The sequence below is a fragment of the Telopea speciosissima genome, chromosome 6 (assembly GCF_018873765.1).
Source record: "Telopea speciosissima isolate NSW1024214 ecotype Mountain lineage chromosome 6, Tspe_v1, whole genome shotgun sequence".
NCBI classification, from domain to species: Eukaryota; Viridiplantae; Streptophyta; class Magnoliopsida; order Proteales; family Proteaceae; genus Telopea; species Telopea speciosissima.
This window is the reverse complement of record NC_057921.1, coordinates 63,317,784-63,343,681: the sequence shown is the minus strand read 5'-3', so window position 1 is coordinate 63,343,681 and position 25,898 is coordinate 63,317,784. Positions and strand designations below refer to the sequence as shown.

General features: G+C 37.5%; 1 protein-coding gene across 1 annotated transcript; it reads right to left on the bottom strand.

Annotated features, from left to right (window-relative positions):
* Positions 1–542: 542 nt before the first annotated feature.
* On the bottom strand, positions 543–24,079 carry LOC122664154 (mitochondrial intermediate peptidase, mitochondrial). The gene is made up of 17 exons (XM_043859854.1): positions 23,783–24,079; positions 23,629–23,710; positions 23,490–23,542; positions 23,311–23,365; positions 22,116–22,254; positions 21,967–22,021; positions 20,106–20,328; positions 19,672–19,767; positions 18,512–18,631; positions 18,280–18,402; positions 17,912–18,067; positions 12,185–12,301; positions 10,237–10,362; positions 10,083–10,150; positions 3,161–3,296; positions 2,104–2,269; positions 543–1,011 (listed from the first exon to the last, which is right to left on the bottom strand). Exons 1-17 carry the CDS (start codon positions 23,980–23,982, stop codon positions 770–772), a joined length of 2,157 nt encoding a protein of 718 aa, XP_043715789.1. The 5' UTR covers positions 23,983–24,079; the 3' UTR covers positions 543–769.
* Positions 24,080–25,898: the final 1,819 nt, after the last annotated feature.

The following is a 25,898-nucleotide window of genomic DNA, read 5'->3' as shown; positions in this document are numbered from 1 at the left end:
AAATATCTGTGCAGAGTAGAGATCCTTACAAAACAAATTTTTTTTTTTTCGTTGTTTTGTTTGATCTCTTGTTTGTATTTTGCTGGAAAAAAATAGAGATGTTAAACACGGGAGAATGAAATCTCCATCCATGTACAAAATAGTGACGTGTATTTTGAAAACTGTAAACTTATATGATGATCAATTTGTTTAAGAGAAAGAAACTGCAATCTTGTTTGATTCTTTATTTCATGTTTGACATCTCTTGCTTCCAGCATAGGAAGTAATATCTTCTTTTTATACCATTGGATAGTACTCAAAACAAGCTTTCCAATGTATTTTGAATCACTCAGTCTGGACTTGCAGTTTGAAAGTTCTTAATTTTTAAAATTTTTAAAATGAATTAATTTGGCTTGACCCAGTAAACCCGGATCCGACCGGACCCAGTTCGACATTTAACGAAGATTTGTCAGCATCTAATAAGCTTGTTTCGAAATTGAACTCAGATCTGTAGAGCCACGAAGGTAATGCTAGGATTTGCAGTCCACACTCGACTTGAGCCTCTGTAACAAACTTCAAAATTTTATTCCATCACTTCAATTTTTTCTTTCTTCCTCGTAACACATATCAAGACAAATACATTTATCAATGGTGCCCAAAAATATAAGTCAAAATGGATACAACCTATTCGGATAAACGTAAGGATAATGGTGGCAGATTGTGCTGTTACTTGATCTTTTGATCTTTCTCGCTGTCTCCCCAAACAAACATCAGTGCTGCAAGAGGGACCTTAAATGAGTTTCATTTCCTCACAGAGACAGCTGATGTTGGGAACTATTCCTCCATTATGATATCTCAGAACATCATTCCCTACCAAATCCTTCAACAACTCTGACGGGTCTCTTGCTCCCCCATGCTGCAAGAATTTAGCTCTAAGAGCAGATCCTGCATCCATTGACAACGGATCCTCCAAGCATACCTCTTTCCATATAGATGCAGCAAAACACTTGGCATAAAGGTAGCTATAATATCCTACATAGAGTAGGAAGGGGAGGGAAGAAATCAATTAAAAATGTTTCACAATAAAGTTCTAAAATCAACATAATGTGGTATGATAGTGTGTGTTTGTGCACAATGAAAAACCAGTGCATATGTTTACTTAACTGAAAAAATACATTCTCAGTTCTTTCTAGTTGAAAAACAAGTGACAATGAAAAAATGATCATAAGGAATATCAAGCATTACCAACTACTCCATGAACATCAGCAGATAAACATGGTATAGATGAACAAGTGGGACAAAGTATATGAAGAGATAAATCTTATTTGATGAGCTTAAACATCAGTACACTGCACAGAAATTCCATGACTTTGAGAAGAATGTGATAGATAAGATTGAAATTACCATCAGGGCAAAATGATATCCGAGTTTAGGAAGCACATTTGATGAGTTAAATTCATGACAACTCAGATCCTGTCAATAAAGAATCAGGAATACTTGCAACAGCAGGCTCCCCTGCTTACACGTGGCACAGATGCGGCCATGCGGGTAAACACAGACAACCATCTGGTAAGCCAATATAAACTTTGCTAAAACTAGTCTGCTTGATGCTAATAACCTCCAAATATCAAAGCCTGCTTCTAGATCATGCCAAAATAAAATTAATAGGAAGCCCATCCACTCACTGATTTTGGGCCTAGAAACCTCCTGATCAGTATCCAAAAACCAGTGGATTCCAGGTTCTCCATTGACTTGCATCTTTGCATTATCTAGCCTCAAGCAGGGAAAAGCTTCCTCTCAACAGCCTAATGCAAGTATTCTCCACAATAAATATTGTTACCACCTTATCTATGAGAAGATCGTATTTACAGTGTAATTTAGCTTAGTATGTAACTACATTTTAAGTACACATGAACGCACACACACAAGCACAGGCACAGGCATATACATGCACACACACAATGGAACCTACAATAGTTCTCTCTTTCAGTAGAAATATATGTTTACTTTTTTACCAAAATAAAATAATATATATACAATACTTATATATGCATTATTTTCAGATTATATTATGATCAGGGATCACATGATTCACATCCCTACAATAAAGAATGTAGCTCGTACCTGCCCCATAATTTAAAAGGTGACTGAATCGGGTGTGCCAATGTGTACCCTCAACATGCTTCCAGCTTGTATGTTGTCTTTTCAGGTCTGCGACTATAGAAACTGTTTCTCTCGAAGAGGACGATTGTTCCCCAAAAAGTGTTTGGTCAATCAAGGCATAAAAGATCTGAAGTAAGGAAAAATAACTATCAGCCAAAATGATTCTTTTCAGAAGCAGGGAAATAAGGGGTCTCTGTGTGTGTAGAGCCAAGTAGCATAGTCTTGAAGCATTGAGAAATTTTCTGTACTAGATCCGGATACATGATGATTGCCGTATGGCAGAGTTGATCATCAATTAAGACTTTCCATGTAGCCCCATGCTTCAGCTAGTACAATGATGCAAGGTTTTAAAACTCGGCATTGAGCATCTGATTGGTCTACATCAATTCCAATTTGACTCTGATTCGAATCGGCTGAGTCAGAGGAAAATGGGATTAAAGAGAAGAAGGGTTGATTTGTTAGAAATTATATTTTTGGAGTGTTTTGCTCAAGAAACTTGCAGATTTCGCCAAAACAGTGAGCTCCCTTTGTTTTTCTGTGTTATTGGTGATCAAAAGGAGAAAGAATAGCCAAGAGGTGAGAATTTTTTTCCCCATTTGACTGACTCAATTTTCATTGTACAGAATGGCTGGAAGTTGGAATCAACCTCCATCAATTCCGATCCAAATTGGGCAATTTCGCCGATTTTGACCCGAGTTTTGAAACCTTGCAATGAAGGCCTCTCTTTGAATGGTAAAGGATTATGGTCCAAACTGATCCATCGAAACTAAGGATAAAATATGCTGAAACCAGGTGATAGGATCCTGAAATAAATTTATCTTTTCCTTTTCTTTCTGAGGTTGAAACTCCAAAAAATGAGTCAAGAGCTTTAACTCTCTGGAAGATACCAAGCACCACATGCTTCATGTCGATAAATAGATTGGTCTTCATACTCAACAACATGCTTTTATAAATGTAATCTAAGAAAAATCATCTGGAATTGATTAAGCAGAGAGTGCAGAGCCCTAGGAAACAAAACCTGCCTCTGCAGCTCAGTTGCTGCGAACATATTTCTGGCACCCTTCATTGACTCCACCAGTTTTTGAGGAATTACTTCACCAGTTGAATAGTGCTTCGCGAACATCCTTAAGAATCGGTAGTCCCATGCATAGTATCTGGAAACAACCAGACAAGACATGAGGCTCAAAAAGTTGTTTTTAGACTTGAAACTTAAGAAATGCTTGCAGCTTGTTTGAAACCAAGAATTTTTGCAAAATCAACGCAAATTGTTAATCTTGAAAGAGTCGTTGCAAACAAAATTACAAGAATTATACAAGGACAATTAATATCTGTCTTTCAAAAGCTCAGTGTAAGACATCTAACCAACCAAACTAGACCACCAATCTGATCAAAAGCATTTTGTTTCAACACTGAATGAACTTTTCTGTAGCACAAGCCAAATCTGAAATAAAAGAACAATATATGGGAACATCCAGGCATATATTTTCTTTGTTGTCTGTTCCTTCAATTCCATTCCCTCAATAATTGCAAAAGTTATCAACTGCAATAAAATTTATTCAAATGAACAGAAAAACCATGCACTTAATAACTAAATATCACCTTAAGCTTGGGACTTTCACCCTAATCCAAGGCAGCACGATACGGCCCAATCATTTTGATCACCATATATTTCTAGTGGATATTGGTTGAGGTCTCATCTTGAGATTTAGCTGATAGTTCTGAATCATTTGTTTTTCTTGGTCATCTGACTGATCTTTACAGAATCATGTTTTATGGATTGCTCAACCCAATCATATAACTTCTGATTTATAAGGCTCACAACAGACCCAGGGTTCACAGCCAAGTATGGAGACTTCGATCAAAGCCACCATTTTGGAATCTTGCTATTGGAAAATGATAGCAGAATTTTCTATACAGCAAGAATCATATACCTTTATGTGGTACCATTAGATCAGAATTCTTTTTCTCCATAGCATAGCATGCAATAACTTGGTCCTAGTGTAAAGTTTCATTCTATTTCATCAAAATTTGAAGGCTCCATTGGTTTCAATTGGAAAAAATATTTGCTGGAAAATCAACTTGTAGTCATAAAATTCATTTTGTATTTTTTTGTCATTTGTTTTTTCTCCCCCCTGATCATAAACAGCTAGGAAGCATACATGGGAATAGCTAGTTCGGGAAAAGATTCCAGCATTATTATGAGATTAGTGTCCCCCATAGGTGGCAAATCATAGGACTGACCAACAATCCATCACCTTTTTTATAGAATCCACAATGTTTGAATTTCAGTAGACTAATTGCTGTCTTTTCATTCCTATAAAATTTCTTTCACTTTTTGGATGGTGCCAGTAAATAGGGCTATTTTGTTGCTGATTTTCTCTGTAACAGCAGATCTATCTATATCTGATCCACCACAGCAGATCTATCAACTTGATCTGCATCACTCAATCATGAAAGTACAGTACTTCCCTTCATCAGTTTTTACATTTGTCCAACAATTGACGACAGTGTTCTTCACCTATCCATTCCAAATAAGAACCCACCATTAACTTCTAGATCTTTTGTCTAATTTTTCATTGCTTGATTCTGTTTTGTAATGGTGTTAAGACCAATCCGTCCAATAGATTACTTGCCAATTCGCAACTCGTGTCAGACTAACGTGTAGACACAACTAGAAACTTGTTTGGATGTTGACAGTTCTTGCATGTAAGTTGTCATTACATGGTCCGAATTTCATGTCCCCCTTTATCCTAAATTTGCTGTAGATTGTTACCTTTTGCTCGCTTTACTAACATATATTATAAAACACATTGGTACACATACATGTATGCATAGTTGTCAAAGCGGCAAGGCGATCTAAGGCGGTGGAGGCGTGCCTAAGCACTTAGGCTACAAAGCGCCCACCTAGGCGCCCAAAGTGTTATTTATATTTCCCTTCTTTTCTAACATTATTTAGTATGCTACAATATATACCTTATATCATCAAAAGTCAACATTAAGCCACATCAAGTCCTAAAAAATTCAATTTAAGCAACATCAAGTCATCAAAAATCAACACTCAGTCACACTAAGTAATCAAAAATCAATCTTAAGCCACATAAAGTCATAAAAAAATCAACATAGAACTAGAAGACAGCAAACCTGAAGAAGCAAGCTATTGGAAGTTTGAAACAATCAAAACATACATTTGGTTTATACTATTCTTAGAAAGTATGATCTTATCAATAAGTAATTAAACTGCTCTCGATTTAGAGAAATGTTCTTGTTCTTTAAGAAGTTTGACTGATCAAATGATTTTACTTTTACACGACTTTTTGTATTAGGTAGAACACAAAACCACCTTTTCAACAAATCCAAGATTGCTTAAATCTGATTTATATTGAAGGAGTTATGTTCCGATCAAACCTTATTTGGTGTGCGCAAATGCTATCAAAATTACTCTGAATGAAAATATTTTTTTAAATATCAAAACAAATGAATATTTTACCACACTTTGGGTTTTTAGCAATGTTTTACCACATTAAGATTTATGGAATTTTTAGATTTGAGAAAAAAACTTAACATTAGAAATTTGAAAATTTCATCTACCGTTAAAAACCAGTTTTTGTTCTTGAACTAGGGGATTGACTTTTTATCCTTTTGGAATTTTATTTTTTAACTATTTTTATTGGATTCAGATAGGGGTATTTGATTATTTATGAATAGCATAAATGATATTTGGCATAAATAAGTGCCAGAACCTGGTCTGATACCAATTAAACCAATGCAAGGTGCCCTGCACTATGGCGGCAGTCACCTAGGCCCCTAGAGATCCTCCTGGACGCCTAGGCGGCACCTTAACAACTATGCATGTATGTTATTCCCTTAGTTTGATTGATCGTCAACTTGCTTCATCACCCATCTAAAATAATTTTATCTTATACAAAGAGGGAAGAAGCTAAAAAACAACACCACCACAATCAAAGTATCAATCACTCTAAAGCACTCCAGTTTAGAGAAGGAACTATAGATGATCAATTGTGAAGATATTCAAGCACATATCAAGCATAACTGATCAATCAAATTTACTTACAGTTAGGGTTATGATTTCTAATGTAGTCCTAGATAGGTAGGAGACCTACTAGGAGCCAAACAACAGGATCAAATAACAAAAGGGGCTGCCGGTTCCAATGGACAGCACTAGGATTTAGGTCAATTCCTAGGGTTAGGGTTGGATATTGGGAAAGTGGTTTATAGGGTATTAATGGGCAGGTCCAGAGGGCTATTATGGTATAAAAAGTTAGGGTTTGGATGAGTTTTGAAATTCTGCAATTCTGGACAGAATTGAGTTGCAGGTTTTGGGCTTTAATGGAGTTAGGGTTTATGGGATTCAAACAAAAAATAAAGGGATCAATTGGGGGAAAGGATTAGAGGATTAGAAGAAGAATTTGGGCATCAAACTTACAGGAGATTCCACTGGCAGTAAGCTTTGACAGTTGTGAAGGATAAAGCCACATTCGAATTTGAAGAAGATCCTCCTAGCCGTCACGGCGTAAGGAGTCAACCGGATTCCACCAGTCCCTTTCCACCTTGATAGAACCACAAGGATGCACACTCACAAGGAGCACAGGAGCAGCAACAATGGCAGCCAACAAGCAAAAGCTTTTTTCATTAATCAAATTCGTGTCCAATGCTGGCCTCCCTTACAAACTTATATAGAAAACTCAAAAATAGACTTAGACACTAAAAAGGAATGGCCTAATCCTATCCCTAACGTATTAGGTAATTTAAATTGACTAGGAAACTAAAATACTAAAGGAAATAGACTCAAAACATGGCTGGACTATAAAGTCCTAATCCAGCCCAACTTACATCACATGACCACTTAACCAAGTCACATGATCACTTAAATTGAACCAATTGGATGCAACCAATTTGAACCGGTTCAATTAAAAAACATAAAAATAAACTAAGTATTGGGCTAATCCCGTATGCAACCTATGTACCCCTAGTTTAGGCTCATTAAAGTAGCCTAATACATAGAAAACCCTTGGGAACAAAGGCCCAACATGTATATAACCCAACCCTAGGCCTATTTCTAAATAAATAAGCCAATATCTATGATGAACTTGCATCAACTCTCCCCAACTTGAAAAAATTCGTCCTCGAATTTTGCAGTGATGAGGGGGAATCAACATGTGATTAGCAGCTTTGACCATCCCCAAACAAAATTCCGATGAGGCAGGAACATTGGGGATAAAGTCTTCAATGCCTGGAGCTTTCTCTTCGAAGAACCATGGTGGCATAACAAACTTTATGTGTTCCGCTGTGAATCAGCGAAGAATCGCAATGTCTCGTCCATAGAGCCTTCGATGTTAGCAACCTTCTCATCTAATGCATCGACACAAGCTCCACCTCTTCAAGAGCAGACATCTTGAAGGTCATTGTTTTCCTTTGGAATGCTCTCAATCGACTTTTCATCTTCTCTTGTTCAGCCTTATCTATATTGGCTTCTTCAACATAGATCACTTGATAGGATCTTACATGGTTGCATCTGCCATTGGTGAAACTTCAAACACAGTCGATGCCACTTGCGTTTGAGTTGACATGTACGGCAGTCCCTGTGGCTGTACAATCGATGTGGTCACCTTTGGTTGTAACCCTTTTAGGGTAAATAAATGGTATAGACGGTGTCGATCAGGTAGGACACATGAGTTATTTTCAGGTTCAATCCAACCTTGTCGCTCGTCCAACCAATCACCACCTACTGCAATAAAATTCTTTGAATGTGGTACCGGCTGACACCAAGCACCATCATGGTATGAAGAACACCCAAATTCAACATAGACTTTACCTGTAGGCATAATGCAAATCTCTCCTGATTGGGACAACATATCTTCCACGGATTGTGAAATAATGTTGTTACGTCGCCTCTCATCAACAATTAATATGGTTGTGCTCCCAATGGGTAGACGAACTCGGGTCTTAAAAACGAATGGAGGTGGGTCTTTCGAGGCTTGGTTGGAGGTTCCCTCCGCCATAGCTCTGATACCAATTAATGTAGTCCTAGATAGGTAGGAGACCTACTAGGAGCCAAATAACCGGATCAAATAACAAAAGGGGCTGCTGGTTCGAATGGACAGCACAAGGATTTAGGTCAATTCCTAGGGTTAGGGTTGGATATTGGGAAAGGGGTTTATAGGGTATTAATGGGCAGGTCTAGAGGGCTATTATGCTATAAAAAGTTAGGGTTTGGATGAGTTTTGAAATTCTGCAATTTTGAACAGAATTGAGTTACAGGTTTTGGGCTTTAATGGAGTTAAGGTTTATGGGATTCAAACAAAAAATAAAGGGATCAATTGGGGGAAAGGATTAGAGGATTAGAAGAAGAATTTTGGCGTCAAACTTACTGGAGATTCCACTGGCAACAAGCTTCGACAGTTGTGAAGGATAAAGCCACCTTCGAATTTGAAGAAGATCCTCTCAGCCGTCACGGCATAAGGAGTCAACCGGATTCCACCAGTCCCTTTCCACCTTGATAGAACCACAAGGATGCACACTCACAAGGAGCACAGGAGCAGCAACAATGGCAGCCAACAAGCAAAAGTTTTTTTCATTAATCAAATTCGTGTCCAATGCTGGCCTCCCTTACAAACTTATATAGAAGACTCAAAAATAGACTTAGACACTAAAAAGGAATGGCCTAATCCTATCCCTAACGTATTAGGTAATTTAAATTGACTAGGAAACTAAAATACTAAAGGAAATAGACTCAAAACATGGCTGGACTATAAAGTCCTAATCCAGCCCAACTTACATCACATGACCACTTAACCAAGTCACATGATCACTTAAATTGAACCAATTGGATGCAACCAATTTGAACCGGTTCAATTAGAAAACATAAAAATAAACTAAGTATTGGGCTAATCCCGTATGCAACCTATGTACCCCTAGTTTAGGCTCATAACGTGGCCTAATACATAAAAAACCCTTGGGAACAAAGGCCCAATATGTATATAACCTAACCCTAGGCCTATTTCTAAATAAATAAACCAATATCTATGATGAACTTGCATCAATTTCTCTTTCCTTGTTTGGTTGGGATTAGATATACACTCATAGTTGTCAAGGTGGCGAGGCGACCCAATGCGCCCAAGTGTTATTTTTTATTTCCTTATTTTCTAACATTATTTAGTATGCTACAATATAACCGTATATCATCAAAAATCAACATTAAGCCACATCAAGTCATTAAAAGTCAAGATCAAGCCACATCAAATAATCAAAAAACAACATAGAACTAAAAGACAAGAATTGAAGAAACAAGCTATTGAAAGTTTGAAACAATCAAAACATACATTTGGTTTATACTGTTCTTGGAATTGGTCATTGTCTTAGTATACCTAATATCACAATTGGTTTATACAAGTAATGAATCTGCTCTCAATTTAGAGAAATGTTTTTGTTCTCTAAGAAATTTGACTGGTCAAATGATTTTATTTTTACATGAGATTTTTTGTGGTAGATAGAACACAAATCTAAGATTGCTTAAATCTGATTTATATTGAAGGAGTTATGTTCCGGTCAAACCTTATTTGGTGTGTGCGAATGCTGTCAAAATCGCTGTAAATGAAAATATTTTTTTAAATATCAAAACAAATGAAAATTTTACCGCTCTTTTGGCATTCAGTAATGTTTTACCATATTAAGATTTTATGGAATTTTTATATTTGAGCAAACCATAGCATTAGAAAGTTGAAAATATCATCTACCGCCGAAAACCCAGTTTTTGTTTTTAAGTTGATGGTTGACTTTTTACCCTTTTGGAATGTATTTTTTAACTATTTTTATTAGATTCAAATAGGGGATATTTGCTTATTTATGAATAATATCTTAAGTACATGAAATAGCAATCATTTATTTAAATAGTACCATAGTATGCCAAATATGCTACTCACTCAAAAAGGTTTGCAGGTGTTTCAGCTAAATCAAGAACCACTCTGGTACCAGAAAAATGTTGGTAATCCTACAACATTCAATAAAGAGCAGATCAGAAAAAGTAGAAAAGTTTTATTTGATCTGTCTTTCAATAATGGTAAAGATTGAAAATACCGTTCTAGAAAGCAGGGAGTGAAGAGCATGTCCAAACTCATGAAAAAGAGTTTCTACTTCCCAGTGGTTAAGCCTTGCACTTGATGAACCACGTGAAGCCGAGAAATTGCAGACAAGGGCTACAACCTACACCATCAATTAGTACAAATGAACCTGATCACAAAGATCTAGATATATGACCTAGAAACTATTCAAAGATCAATCTAAAGTACCTTTCATAATCACTGCTAAATTCAATGGAAGCTTAGCTGGTATACATTGCATCAAAATATAGATTCACTTAAATAAAGCATCAAGCAACATTAATGAACTAATCATGTGAATACATCAGGGCAATAGTTAAGAAGAAAGACAATCCACGTTTGTGACTGTCCATGTTATTTGAGGTCATATTGAACCAATTCAAGGAAAATTGAGAAAATGTGAGCTTCCTAGCCCATTAGGAACTTTCAAGCACCAAACAAATCAGTGTTGCAACATAATAAAAATAAGGTTCCTTCAGAAGATGATGAGGTTTGAACGCTTGGCTTAAAAATAATTTCAGATTTACTCAATTCTGAAATAAAAATCAGAAAACAGAAAATCTTTAATTAAATCAAATCCGGAAATCAGATCACCCCAAAACTCAAATAGAGCTTCCCTTTTAGTTGACTCAATCAACACCCTCAAAATATGATTCAGACCTAATGGCAGGATATAGAGTATTAGAAAATTTTAAATCTGAAATAGGATAGTTGCAGTAAATAAGAAAATTTTAATTTCAGCAGATCAAGACCTTAGATCAGGGAAATACCCTGGTCGAAGGTCAATGGTAGGATACCATTTAAGTTCCAAAGGTCTCAAGCCGAACTGATAACGGTTTCTGTTTCGGGTGGCTAAACAAACTTGACTAAAAAGGATCACAAAACAGAGGTACCACATGTATTAATTTCAGGCTAAACTAATGCAGATTAGCAAGAACAGATTGAAGGAATATGATAATAGGTTGAAGAATGAATGAATCAAATCAAAACAGAGAGAAATACTTAACAGTAACAATATCAAACGATGAGGAACAGAACAGTACCTTGGTGGTGGTAAAACAGAGTATAAACAAATAAAAAGATAATACATAATCAAGGCCTCCTACCAATCTGGATCAGGATATCACGTCCAAGGCATAACACCCAAGACTTCTCACCCCGATAACTGAACCGCACAACTCTTTGAAGGAACTCTTAAATCTAATTAATCTCATTCAATCATGACTATCACCAATGGCTAATACAATCTATTTGTAGAAGAACTAAAACAATCCAAATCTGACTATGAAAGAAAAAAATCCTATTGGCTATTACAATCATAACTGAAATAGGAAATACACTAATTAAAACTAAGCCGAACAAGTCTCCACACAAGTGGTAACTAAACTCCAACTTGATTTCAAATGCTAGCTGGCTATGGAGCCCCCAAGATATGCATGTCGATCTCCTCATAAGATGCTGGCTCGGTAGTCACGAATAGAGACAGGATTATGGTCTAAATACATGCCTTTTGATGGACATGAATAAACGCATTTGATATATCATTGCTACTTCAGAGGGTGGTCCATGTTTGTAAATACAAAAGCCCATACTAAACATCCATTGATGATCAAAATTGAGAGAATAGTTTACCCATAACAGTAACAATAGAAACGTACGAATAATTGATGCATGCAGCATAAAATCAGGCCTAAAGTCCATATCCTCCATCACACATAACATGATTACTGGCAGGGCAGCTAGGCAGCTACCTCATGAAATTTCTATTAGCACCTCCAGATAAATATATCAATCAGCATTATAATCATTGCACTTCTAATGGTGAAAATACAAAACGTTAGTGGTGAGGAAAATGACAACTTACTATAGATGTATTATGAACAGTAGGTTGAAACAAAATGGGTTCAAATGGGAGATAAACATACAGGAAGTTGGAATTCCGTCTCGGATATTTGACGCGCACCTTTGACGGCGAAATGAGCACAACCTGGATACTTTTCCTTCCTGGAGTACAGATCAAGGTATAGATACCCCAGGTCACCCTGAGAATACAAGTAGTGTCTTAATTCAAGCATTAATTATGAGTAGTTAGCAAGAGAAAATAATTAAAGCTTCATTTCAAAATGCACAAAGCTAGATGGTGGGAAAGGAAAACTTATAAGTTACAACAACTGGGAAGAAAAGGAGTTTCTAGTGAGATCAACAAAAATTGCTATTGTAGCCATGGTTTGTTACAATGGTCTGCGTCACATTGTACTCTAGCTATTAGGCTGTAAGCCCTTGGCATGGTTCTAGACTGCTATTTTGACCTAGGTCGAAACCAAAATATTTTGGATTTCACAGAAATAGACCAAAATCTTATACATTTCGGTTGGCCATATGGGTGGTCAATGATCATATTTTGGCCCAAAACTTTAGGAAAAACCCTAATAAAGCAGTTCTAAACATAGTTGAACTTTTAAATTGTAAAAAACACCCCCAAAATGGTAGTTTGGCTTTGGACCTTATGTTGGTACTATATGTTGTAAGCTTTTGTACCCTTTCTCTTATATAACCTATTCTACACATAATTTAGTAATAGAAAATACAACATTCAATAAGTGCAATTGAAATTTGTATTACGAATGAAGAAAAACCATTCAATAGTACACCAATGTCGAAAAGTGTCATCATATACAATTAATAGGGATTGCCCATTAAGCATGTTTACATATGTTTGAAGCATTAGATTGGAAAAAAGAACACCTGAAGCGGTAGTTTGGCTTTGGATCCTATGGTATATGTCAGAACAGCTTTATAGAATGAACTATAAGGACCCCAATTATCAAAATGAACAACGCAAACAAATAGAAATTGATGTAGATAAGTCACTTAAGGTTTATTTTATTGCAAAATAAGCTTTGGGTTGGGTTATGTAGGCATTGGGCTTGTGATCCCACGGGTTTATTTTGTAATGTACCAATTTAATGAGCCAAAAATATGGGTAGAAAGTAGGAAAACGGGATTTGCTTCATTAGTTTAGTTAAGAGTTCAATTTTGAGTATGTTTTCTTCATTATTGCACTTTCTTAGTCAGTTTATGTTACCTTATTAGTTAAGGATAGGGTTAGGCCTTTCCTTTTTAGTGTTTAAGTCTATTTTTGAGTCTTCTATATAAATTTGTAAGGGAGGCCAGCATTGTACATGAATTTGATTAATGAAATATTGGCTTTAGACATTGTGAAAATCCTGAGATAGGATGGGTGAGATGCCCAGGCTGAGATGGCCTTCCCCAACCCCACCTTTCTCCATCCCCTTCCATTGGTTCTTGATTCTAAACCCTAGTTTTAGTCAAATTGAGTTCAAGAGTGCTACATCGATTTCTTGAAGATTATTGCATCAAGATCGTTGCTGCTTCAACAGGTTACAAATTTGTGGGCTTTTATTTGTTACTTCAACCAAGAAAATTGTTCCCTCATTTAAGTTCCCATTGTTCTCTTGGTTCCCCCATATAATTTGAATTCCCATTGTTCTCTTGATTCCCTCATATAATTTGAGTTCCCATATTTCTCTTGGTTTCCTCATATAATTGCTTGTTTATTGGAGGATTTTCTATTTGATCCTGCCTGAGATTAAACCTATTCAAGTTCTAGTCTTACATTAACCAGCCATTAAGGCAGAACTTTCCTTGGAGGAAGGAAGAGATTCAGGTTTAGAATGAAAGGGAGACACAATGCACTGAATACAATAGAAAGCTTCATTCATGGAGAGAACATCAACTAAAATCTAAGTTTGACAGTTCGCATATCAGAATTCAAACTATAAAAATCTAGCCACTAAAACTCTGCACATTGAGACTTCAACGAGTCTAAATCAGTAGTAAGGGGTTGATAAATATATAGTTCTTTCCAGATGCCCTTAAGTGCACTATAATATTAACACACAGATTTGTCCCCATGTTTAAAAGAAAAGATCTTTTCATAAAGATCATACACTCGGGACATGTTATCTTGAAAAATACTTTCTTTAAGATCATCCTAGACACCTTTAATTGCCTATCTGATCCTAAAAGTGGTAGCTGGTTACACCTGTAAAGCCAAGTGGATTGTTGGTGCCTTGACTTGGGATCAAATCTCACCAGTAGCAGGATCCTGCCTTCACCTTGTCCAAGAGGTATTCAACCCCTCCCCAATCCCCCCCCCCCACACATGGAACTAAATCTCGAGGGCAAGTTTCGACTGAGATATCTCGGTTAAAACAAAAACTGAGAAAAAACTTAAGGTTGATACTGGATCATACTAGGTTTCGACCAGTTTCAACCATATTTCAAATATTTCAGTAGCTTTGACCAGTAATGTAGTCCTAGATAGGTAGGAGACCTACTAGGAGCCAAACAACCGGATCAAATAACAAAAGGGGTTGCTGGTTCGAATGGACAGCACTAGGATTTAGGTCAATTCCTAGGGTTTGGGTTGGATATTGGGAAAGGGGTTTATAGGGTATTAATGGGCAGGTCTAGGGGGTCAATATGGTATAAAGAGGTTAGGGTTTGGATGAGTTTTGAAATTCTGCAATTCTGCAATTCTGGACAGAATTGAGTTGCAGGTTTTGGGCTTTAATGGAGTTAGGGTTTATGGGATTCAAACCAAAAATAAAGGGGATCAATTGGGGGAAAGGATTAGAGGATTAGAAGAAGAATTTTGGCGTTAAACTTACTGGAGATTCCACTGGCAGCAAGCTTCGACAGTTGTGAAAGATAAAGCCACCTTCGAATTTGAAGAAGATCCTCCCAGCCGTCACTGCGTAAGGAGTCAACCGGATTCCACCAGTCCCTTTCCACCTTGATAGAACCACAAGGATGCACACCCACAAGGAGCACAGGAGCAGCAACAATGGCAGCCAACAAGCAAAAGCTTTTTTCATTAATCAAATTCGTGTACAATGCTGGCCTCTCTTACAAACTTATATAGAAGACTCAAAAATAGACTTAGACACTAAAAAGGAATGCCCTAATCCTATCCCTAACCTATTAGGTAATTTAAATTGACTAGAAAAGAAAAATACTAAAGGAAATAGACTCAAAACATGGCTGGACTTATAGAGTCCTAATCCAGCCCAACTTACATCACATGACCACTTAACCAAGTCACATGATCACTTAACCAAGTCACATGATCACTTAAATTGAACCAATTGGATGCAACCAATTTGAACCGGTTCAATTAGAAAACATAAAAATAAACTAAGTATTGGGCTAATCCCGTATGCAACCTATGTACCCCTAGTTTAGGCTCATTAAAGTGGCCTAATACATAGAAAACCCTTGGGAACAAAGGCCCAACATGTATATAACCCAACCCTAGGCCTATTTCTAAATAAATAAGCCAATATCTATGATGAACTTGCATCAACTCTCCCCAACTTGAAAAAATTCGTCCTCGAATTTTGCAATGATGAGGGGGAATCAACATGTGATTAGCAGCTTTGACCATCCCCAAACAAAATTCCGATGAGGCAGGAACATTGGGGATAAAGTCTTCAATGCGTGGAGCTTTCTCTTCGAAGAACCATGGTGGCATAACAAACTTTATGTGTTTTGCCTGTGAATCAGCAGCAACTGTCAATGTCTCGTCCATAGAGCCTTCAGTGTTAGCAACCTTCTCATCTAATGCATCAGACACAAGCTCCACCTCTTCAAGAGCAGCATCTTGAAGGTCATTGTTTTCCTTTGGAATGCTCTCAATCAGCTTTTAATCTTCTACTGGTTCAGCCTTATCTATATTGGTTTCTTCAACATAGATCACTTCAGTAGGATCTTCTGTTGGTGCATCTGCCATTGGTGAAACTTCAAACACAACCGATGCCACTTGCGTTTGAGTTGACATGTTCGGCAGTCCCTGTGGCTGTACAGTCGACGTGGTCACCTTTGGTTGTAACCCTTTTAGAGTAAATAAATGGTATAGACGGTGTCGATCAGGTAGGACACACGAGTTGTTTTCAGGTTCAATCCAACCTTGTCGCTCGTCCAACCAATCACAACCCACTGCAATAAAACTCTTTGAATGTGGTACCGGCTGACACCAAGCACCATCATGGTATGAAGAACACCCAAATTCAATACAGACTTTACCTGTAGGCATGATGCAAATCTCTCTTAATTGGGACAACATATCCACCACGGATTGTGAAATAATGTTGTTACGTCGCCTCTCATCAACAACTAATATGGTTGTGCTCCCATTGGTTAGACGAACTCGGGTCTTGAAAACGAAGGGAGGTAGGTCTTTCGAGGCTTGGTTGGAGCTTCCCTCCGCCATAGCTTTGATACCAATTAATGTAGTCCTAGATAGGTAGGAGACCTACTAGGAGCCAAACAACCGGATCAACTAATAAAAGGGGTTGCTGGTTCGAATGGACAGCACTAGGATTTGGGTCAATTCCTAGGGTTTGGGTTGGATATTGGGAAAGGGGTTTATAGGGTATTAATGGGCAGGTCTAGGGGGTCAATATGGTATAAAAAGGTTAGGGTTTGGATGAGTTTTGAAATTCTGCAATTCTGCAATTCTGGACAGAATTGAGTTGCAGGTTTTGGGCTTTAATGGAGTTAGGGTTTATGGGATTCAAATAAAAAATAAAGGGGATCAATTGGGGGAAAGGATTAGAGGATTAGAAGAAGAATTTTGGCGTTAAACTTACTAGAGATTGCACTGGCAGCAAGCTTTGACAGTTGTGAAAGATAAGGCCACCTTCGAATTTGAAGAAGATCCTCCCAGCCGTCACGGCGTAAGTAGTCAACCGGATTCCACCAGTCCCTTTCCACCTTGATAGAACCACAAGGATGCACACTCACAAGGAGCACAGGAGCAGCAACAATGGCAGCCAACAAGCAAAAGCTTTTTTCATTAATCAAATTCGTGTACAATGCTGGCCTCCCTTACAAACTTATATAGAAGACTCAAAAATAGACTTAAACACTAAAAAGGAATGGCCTAATCCTATCCCTAACCTATTAGGTAATTTAAATTGACTAGAAAAGAAAAATACTAAAGGAAATAGACTCAAAACATGGCTGGACTTATAGAGTCCTAATCCAGCCCAACTTACATCACATGACCACTTAACCAAGTCACATGATCACTTAAATTGAACCAATTGGATGTAACCAATTTGAACCGGTTCAATTAGAAAACATAAAAATAAACTAAGTATTGGGCTAATCCCGTATACAACCTATATACCCCTAGTTTAGGCTCATTAAAGTGGCCTAATACATAGAAAACCCTTGGGAACAAAGGCCCAACATGTATATAACCCAACCCTAGGCCTATTTCTAAGGAAATAAGCCAATATCTATGATAAACCTACATCAACCAGTTTTGACCAGCTAGTTTCAATCAGTTTCTACCGAAATATACCGAGTTTCGACTAGTTTCAACCAACCAGCCCATGACATTTCGCATTTGGCCAGAAAAATACCAAAATCTTAGTTTCGGCCAGGGTCGAAACCGGCCTCAAAACCAAGATTTAGAATCTTGCACACAATCACACACACACACAGAATTCTCTGATCCTCCAAGTGAAAGACTAGTGTTCAACCACAAACTGTGAGGGTACAGGTGTTAATGGATCAGCATGTCACATAAATTTTAGTCAAACCTCAAGAAGACAATCTACCTCTTCAGGATGATGAAGTGCCATTTTAAGTACATCTGGATGCCAAGATTCACCAGCTGCAAGAGGTATGTGGCGAAATGTCGCACCAAACAATGACTCTACCAGCACTTTCAAACCCTCAATGCATTTTGATAGAGGAAAATATGATGCTACAACCTGCTCAAAAATAGCAAGAAAAACTGTTAATTTGTATGTGAAAGAAAAGGAAAAAGTAGGCATGTCTAAAAACTTCATTAGTAAAATATGATCTAGGGAATGCAAAAAGAAATTCAATATGTATGAGAGAAAACACTAGCAATTACAGGAGCTAATAAAGAGTGATTTGCCAATTAGAAAACATGCACAACAAACACCATGGATAAGCTTACTGAGGAGTCCAGTTTGAAGACAGAAGATTTCATCATCCCCGTGAAGTAGGCCTCATCCCATGGCTCCAGATCACCAAAACCATGACCAGAACTCTTCTTAAAAATTCTTATTGCCTTAAACTCCTATAAAGGAGGAAAACAGCCGGAAAGTATGAAACCTGTGTAAGCAATGATCAAGGAAGAAGATATAAAAAATTATTTGCTTCCAAGTATACACATCAAGACAGGATACCTCATCAGCCTTGGGCTTGACAATCTTGCTCAAATCAAGCAAAAAAGACATGGCAACCTCTGGTGATGAGGCCATGTTTGGATGTGCTGCAAATTCAGCATACGATTTATGCCCCATTATCTGCATCCATTTCTAATAACAAAAATCAATGGCTTACAACATCAAATACAAAAGTTCCCCTAACTATACCTTTAAAACCAATATAATATAATTGTAAATATGATTCATTACTTGATTCTGATATTATAAGAGAGACACCTACAAAATAGCTGATTAAACAAAGCTGTAGAAATTGGATTATAAGTACTAAGTTGATCATATCTTTGATACCATAAAATACTTATTTATAGCATAATTTATGTTTCACCATGCAGCTTTCAAGTGTAATTTTGCAGCAATAAAAGCAATCAATAATCAGTCTACCCTCGTATTTGATAACACCAGGCAAATATTCAAAACTCACAATCAATTGACAGTGTGACTACTTTTCACTGAATCTTTCTCTAAGTTCATAAATGATAATGGCATCCCTTACAATTTCTGTGGTAATCCTAAAACCAAAAGTTAGGGTAACTGCTACTCTTCTTTTAAAACAGTACAGCACTACATCGTATAGGAAAAGATTCAAACCAGATTACAAACATGTCCTTTGGGATCCTGCATTAAGTAATGGACATGATATCAGATTGCTCATGATCATGATTCTCTTTTTATTTCCACTTCTCTTTGAATAACACGTGTTTATTAGAAAAGAGTACGAAACATACAGCAAATTAATACAACAAAGAAGCCAACAAAAAGCCAGCCAACTAGAGCACTACAACAGCCAGACAAGCCACCCTCAATAATGTAGGCCAGCAAGGAATAGTTCCACAATTAGCAGTCCCAACTCAAAACAAGCAAGCAAAAAAGAAGAAAACTAATGTAATGTAACTATGAATAGTGATAGGTTTTTACCAGCAAACGTCAAGGGCAAAGAACCATTCTCATAACCATAACACCATAACCCAAAATAGAACATAAAAGGTCATGGTCAGGTCTACAAAATGTTCATCAAATGCAAACATTACCATATAGAATACAAGTAAATCATCTCACAGAAAATGTCAAACAATTGGTCAGGATATTGAAGGAGATTGTTATAAGCGTAGAAGGATGACCTGTGCAAGTTCATGGCGAGATGCTATAAGCTTATCAAGTACACCAAGATTTGCTCGTGGAACAGAATTTCCTTGTATGTATGACTGCTTCCTAACCTGAAAATATTCATGTATGCTTAGTGTACTTTCATGGGTGATTACAATGAAAGTAATGCACTGAAGATTCTGAGTTGATGTATTTCTATTCCTAAGGCAACTCAATACAAAGATGTCCACACATCCCAAGGCTTGCAACAATATTCTAGCAGTTAAAATCAGATAAATTTTGCAAGAAAATTGTGAAACTTCACAAATATATATAGCATATAATAACAGCCCTCGGAATCCATGTTTAGACGTTCTGCACTATTTAAGATTGCATTCCACAGATACAAAAGAATAAGAATGAAAAATTGAAGACAAAAGCCATATGAAGTCCATAACATCAGGGCTACCTCATCATCCGATGCCCATTGCAGTACAGAGGATAGAGTACCCGGATCTGTAATTATCCGAAATCCCTTTTCTTTTAAGTTATTTACTGAACCCATCGAGTCCTTTGATGTACCAGATGTTGAACGATAAATGGGCCTAAGAATATGTTGTATATGTCGTGGAATACGTGAAGCTGGAAATATATCAACAGAACCTGGGTCCTTGCTTATATTTTCACTGAACCTGATAAAAACCAAATCCATAAGAAGTTGGTACATTTTCAGAAACAATTTTTCTTAATATACTCCAGTGCATCAAAACCAAGTACAAATGTCAACTACAACAATAAATAAAAGGCTAATGAAGACGCCCCAAAAAGAATCATATATATGGAATGCAGGACAGAGTTCTATAGCCACACTCCAACCATACTTTGTAACCAAACTTGAATGACCATCTTCTGTTGACATTAGATATGCAGAAATAAATAAACTAAGGTTCTCCCCCAGTTATCAAGATATACGAAAAACAGCCAAAGAACCAAAGCAATGCAGCTTTTTGGCAGTTTCAAATAAAGAACACCGCAAATAACGAACATAAGGACAAAAAACATTGGCATAAAAGCTTGATTGTAATGTGTTCCATGGCCATTTACCTCACCTAATATCATGCAGAATTCTAAGTTTCTAATTTAAATTACACGAAAGAAAAAAAAAAATTTGAGCCTGCTGTTGACCACAATTATTTTATTTAGCTCAGCCAGCTAACCTTGCAACAATGTGGAGGTGCCTTTTTCTTTCCCTCGGTTTATTACTTTCTTTTCTTCCAAATTCATTGGATATATAGTAGAGTGAAAGTAATGGATAATACTGAAAAGCCACATCCCAAGCCACATCTCCATTCAAGGAAAACAGAAAAAACCCAGACCAAACTCTTTCAAAATACATGCTAAAGAAAATTCCCTAGTTTCTAGGCTTAAAGTATGGCACTCCAACAATATATCAATTGCCAATCTTAAGGCTCTTGAATTCAAGACAAGTGGATGACCAATAGAAAAGTAAAGCTTTAATTCTCTCTTTTATCTTCTCCACAGAATATGATAATCCTCGAAACAAAAGACTTATTCACATGCAAGAATCCAAGCATAAATCAGGGATACTCTTCTGCTAGATTCTTCTTCTTCATGAGTTAGGCCAAACATATGACCCCATAGATGTTTCAGAAAACCCTCTCATCCAAAGCAGCTCCAAAGAGAGATAAGAGGTAGTCAAGCAGTCCAAGGAAATCTTCAATGCAAGATCACATTATTGGCCCCCTCACCCCACCCCCCCAAAAAGGGGGGGAAAAAAAATTAAAAGAATCCAGTGGGTGCTGGTGCATAACTAGCAGTTTCAATTGACATATTTTTTTTTTAAATAAAAATTTACCAAAACATAGCATGCCACATTCTGAACTTTACACAAATAACAAGCTCCCCATTTAATGAATCAAAGGTGTAAAAAATGGCCAAAGTGCTTAAATCCTCCTACAAAAACAATCAAGATGAAATATTCCATCTGCTGCAGTTCATTAAATAACAGCTGCAAGTTGACAAGAACAAACAAAGCCACCATCCATACTCAAAATAAAGGTTGACTCATTTTTCAATTGGTTCACCAGCCTAACATAAGTAATGAAATTCCATAAATTGAAGGCTTCCTTTAGTTGGTTGATGACTGCAGCAACATGTTAAAATCTTTCTGAAGAAACCATAAATGATGCAGGACATGAAAAAAACAACTACTGCACAAAATAAAATCATACCCAATACCAGGAATGTATTGTAATAAATTCAGTTAACAGCAATTCACTTGAAATTACAAAGAGATTCACTTCACTTACTCTCTGCACAGATGAGCAATATCAATATTCAACTGATTAACTCGATCTAACTTCTCTGTCATCAAAAGAGAAAGTCCAATAATTAAAGGAGGAAGTATTTTTTAGTTGCTACATCAGGAAAAAAGTTTAACCAACAATTCTATAAATACCAGCAGGAAGATGGATTCCTCCCTTCTCAAAGTCAACACGCAAGGAATGGGCTGCTCTTTGAGCTTCTTTTGTTCGGAGAAGACCGTCTTGTTCTGCTTTTAGCACCGAATTATATAGACTATGATTCGTATTCAGAAACTGCAAGAGTTGTCAGCAGGAAATAAATTATTACTGCCAATTGTTCAAGCAAATTTACCATTCACACACAGCTATTGCTCAATAAAAGAAAAAATAAGATAACTACTCGTTGATGGATTAATTCAACTACCCTGCAGCCAAAATTTGACCTACAGTAGCACAAATACAAATAATAAAAATCTATATAGTCCTAGTTCCCTATTTCATCCTATTCACAAACTCTCAGAAATGAATGGTTTTCAGTTTCTGGCACGCTTGGAATCAATTTAAGTGCCTGTATTTATCTTGTACTGTACCAGTCAGACTGTTAGATTTATCAGATTAGTTTCTTGGGACATCAACTGACTCATGCATAAGTTGGATGCTACCAGCAAGTAGGTTGGATACATCTGACTAGTCCATGACTTGAGTTGAATCACCAGGTCCAAGTAGTAAACAACTTTTCACAGTTTTCCACTGGGGATCTTGACTTTGTTATTTTGCTAAAACTTTGCATCCTTTCTTTTTTCTTGGGCATCACCAACCATCGAAAAAATGGCTGTTTCGATTCACTGTTCTTTGGCATTTGCTAATTCAATGCCACTAGTCAGGGCTTTGCCTGGAAAGGCCCAAATACCTAGGCATCGAAAAGCCACTTGACAACCTTGATAATGTAGTATAATGTGTCCAAGAATTTTGAAAGGGTTAGAGAATACCTTCTACTTTGTTAGAGACAAACCGACCCTCGTACAAAAATAATGCTCTATAGATGGGCATTGGCATCAGCACCAAAAAACTGGAGCTCAAAGCAAACTCAGTCATTTTAACCAGCATGGAAATATTGACTACGACAGGACATAACTAAACACTTGTAACTTGACATTATTTACATTGTAAGCTTCTCCACTACAATCCTGCTTTCTTACTGAAATACCACACTGAAGCAAGAAAAGAAAATATACATGCTATAAGGTTCAACAGAAATAGGCATCTACATTGATAACTGCATACGTAGCCAATTCCTGTTGATTACTTTTCAAAATAATCGAACACCATATAAATGATCAGTCACCTCACATGTAGATACTCCTGAATCTTCATGGACGCCTTGTTAGCCTCCTCCACGTATTCCCTGAAACATACAAAACAATAAGAATAAAATTCTGGTAATAGAAATAGAAATAATAAAAAATAAAAAAGACAATAGAGCCCGAACAGAATAATGCAACAGAATAACATCCATAATAACCAATTACCTATCAGGATGGGTATTTCTACAGAGTTCTGCCGAATCCACAACCGAGCAAACCTAAGGAATTAACTAATCCAATCAGTCTCACATCTCTTTGACTTGTAACTAACTAGTCCGACAGAAAATTGACTGCGGAAACCTACCGTGTCGGATATCTCGTCCATGGCTCGGATGATTTCCATCGATGAAGGCGCACCAGAGACATAAGAAATGAGTTCACCCGATCTGAAAAAACGGCAAATTTTTTTTTAAATCATTCGAAATTAAAGAGCTAATAAAAAAAACTGAACTTTATACCTCTCGATTGCTTCGTCGACAAAACGTCGGAATCCTTTCGCTGTCTTCAAGATTTCAAAGCCATATAGACCTGTTTCTCCGGTCTCTGGAGCTACCACAGCGTAGAAATGGTCTCTGTAAGTGGTGAAGGTACGAACCGTGCGATAGAGAAGACGCTTCGAGCCCACAATTGGAACGTTTCGGCGTTTCAGGGCAGACATTGTGTTTGAAACCACTAGGGCGTGAGCAAGAGCATTCCCGCCTCGCCACTTAACGATGGAAAGTTTTGGTTTCTTCTCTCTTCGCTCAGGTTTGCCGTTTGCGCCACACACTCGGAAGTTTTGGGCTCATGGACGCTAACAACAGTCTATGTTGTACTTGTACGTGTACGCGTAGGTAAAATTTAAGTAATCACTTCTTCTTAACCAGTTCCCGTGGAAGAGTATACAATCATAACTGTATCGGAGGCGTGGTTCGTAATCTCGGTATCGGATCAGATCGGCTGGATCACCCAAACTTGGGCCAAATATGACACATGGGAAGTGTCCAGCCACACGATGCTCACAGGACCACCCCTAGGATTGGGGGCGATAATTTTCCCTGAGCTATCTCTGTCTCTCTCATGCTTCAATTTGGCTTAATTGTTAAACATCAATTATTACTGTTCAGTCAAAAAGATTAGCTTTTATTTTTCTACTTAGATACAGTGGGGCCGAAATGATTACCCGCCCCTATGAAAGGCAGAAATTCCACCCCCAAGATGCCAGCATGTGTGTGCTCTCATGCCAGCAGGGGGTGATATTCCCTGCATCACAGCACCGACTCAGGCTGCGCCATTTACATTTAAATATATTCCCCCATCAATCAAACATCTAAAATTACTTCTCCTGGGGAAAAAATTTCCACTTTGCATAAAAAATAGCATTCCCTTGCAACCAATCAAAGCCTAAAGATTTGGGTTCAATAGATGCTCTTCCCTACTAGCTTTAGTGGAAAGTTGGTGGAAAAGATTTGTGCTTAAATGATAAAACAATTGCAAATTTTCCCTTTTTTTTGTTTTTTAGGAAGTAGTTTTCTGTCCTAGAGAGTGGCCTACGCCAGCACTCCCATGTGTCTATCTCTCTCTTCCTCAAAACAAAGGGGCAGAAATGTCTTTTCATATGGGGAGGAGAGAGATAGACACATGGGAGTGCCAGCGTAAGCTACACTCCCAGACAGAGTTCTTTTTCCCTTCTTATTTTTCTAAATATTTCCATCATAACCATTTCCAACTTGCTCGTATTGGACATTCAATATTACCATAATACCTAGGGCTCCATTCAATTAATCAACTTAAATAACAAATGTTTGCCTAAAAGCAATATGCGGTTGAACTGCACCAACCATGGCCGCAATATAGCTGAATATATGACAACCTAAACACCACGAGAATTTTCACAGAGATTATGACACTCATTCAGCTGTTTGAAAATTAAATTTTATTTCCATGCCCCTGATTTAACCACACTGAATTATAGTAGCTTAAAAAAATTATTGCCCATCAATTAGGCAAAAAAAGGAACCCACTGATCCAACACCAATAAACTAAAAATAATCACTACAAACAGTTTATTAAAAAATAAGACTGGGTAGTCAACGATACAGACGAAAATACATAAGCTAATATTAGGGAGGTTCAGTATCCCCCTAAGATTGGTGGATTGGGGTCCCCTAGGGATACCTTAATTCTCCAGTGCTTTGGACTAGTGGCCCCTCGAGCAAGGTTGAAGCAGCCCCTTCCGATCTATTGGCGTTCCCCTTTGCGGTCTGTGAAATTAAATGTTGATGGAGCTTGTAAAGGAAACCCGGGGGTTGGTGCGGGAGGAAGGGTGATTAGGGACCACAATGGTGTAGTGCTGGCAGCCTTTGCAAATTTCTATGGAGAGTGCACTAATGCCATAGCGGAGCTCAGAGCATTGAGGGATGGCTTGAAATTATGCCAGGAGCTAGGACATGCAGACGTGGTGGTAAACTTCGACTCGGCTACTACTGTAAGTATGGTCAACCTCAAGAGATGTAACTTATGGAAAGGATGGTATTGGTTCCAGGAGATTTTGGCACTGGTCATTCAGACTCGGGCCACAGTGTCCTTCGCCTT

Bases quoted from the DNA above. Each gene is read 5' to 3' on its own strand.
- LOC122664154 (XM_043859854.1), bottom strand. From the start codon at position 23,982: ATGTCTGCCCTGAAACGCCGAAACGTTCCAATTGTGGGCTCGAAGCGT. The intron at 22,255-23,310 runs GTGAGGTGACTG...CAACTCTTGCAG, and splicing joins AGATTCAGGAGTATCTACAT to TTTCTGAATACGAATCATAG. The intron at 19,768-20,105 runs GTAGCCCTGATG...GAATATTTTCAG, and splicing joins AATGGGCATCGGATGATGAG to GTTAGGAAGCAGTCATACAT.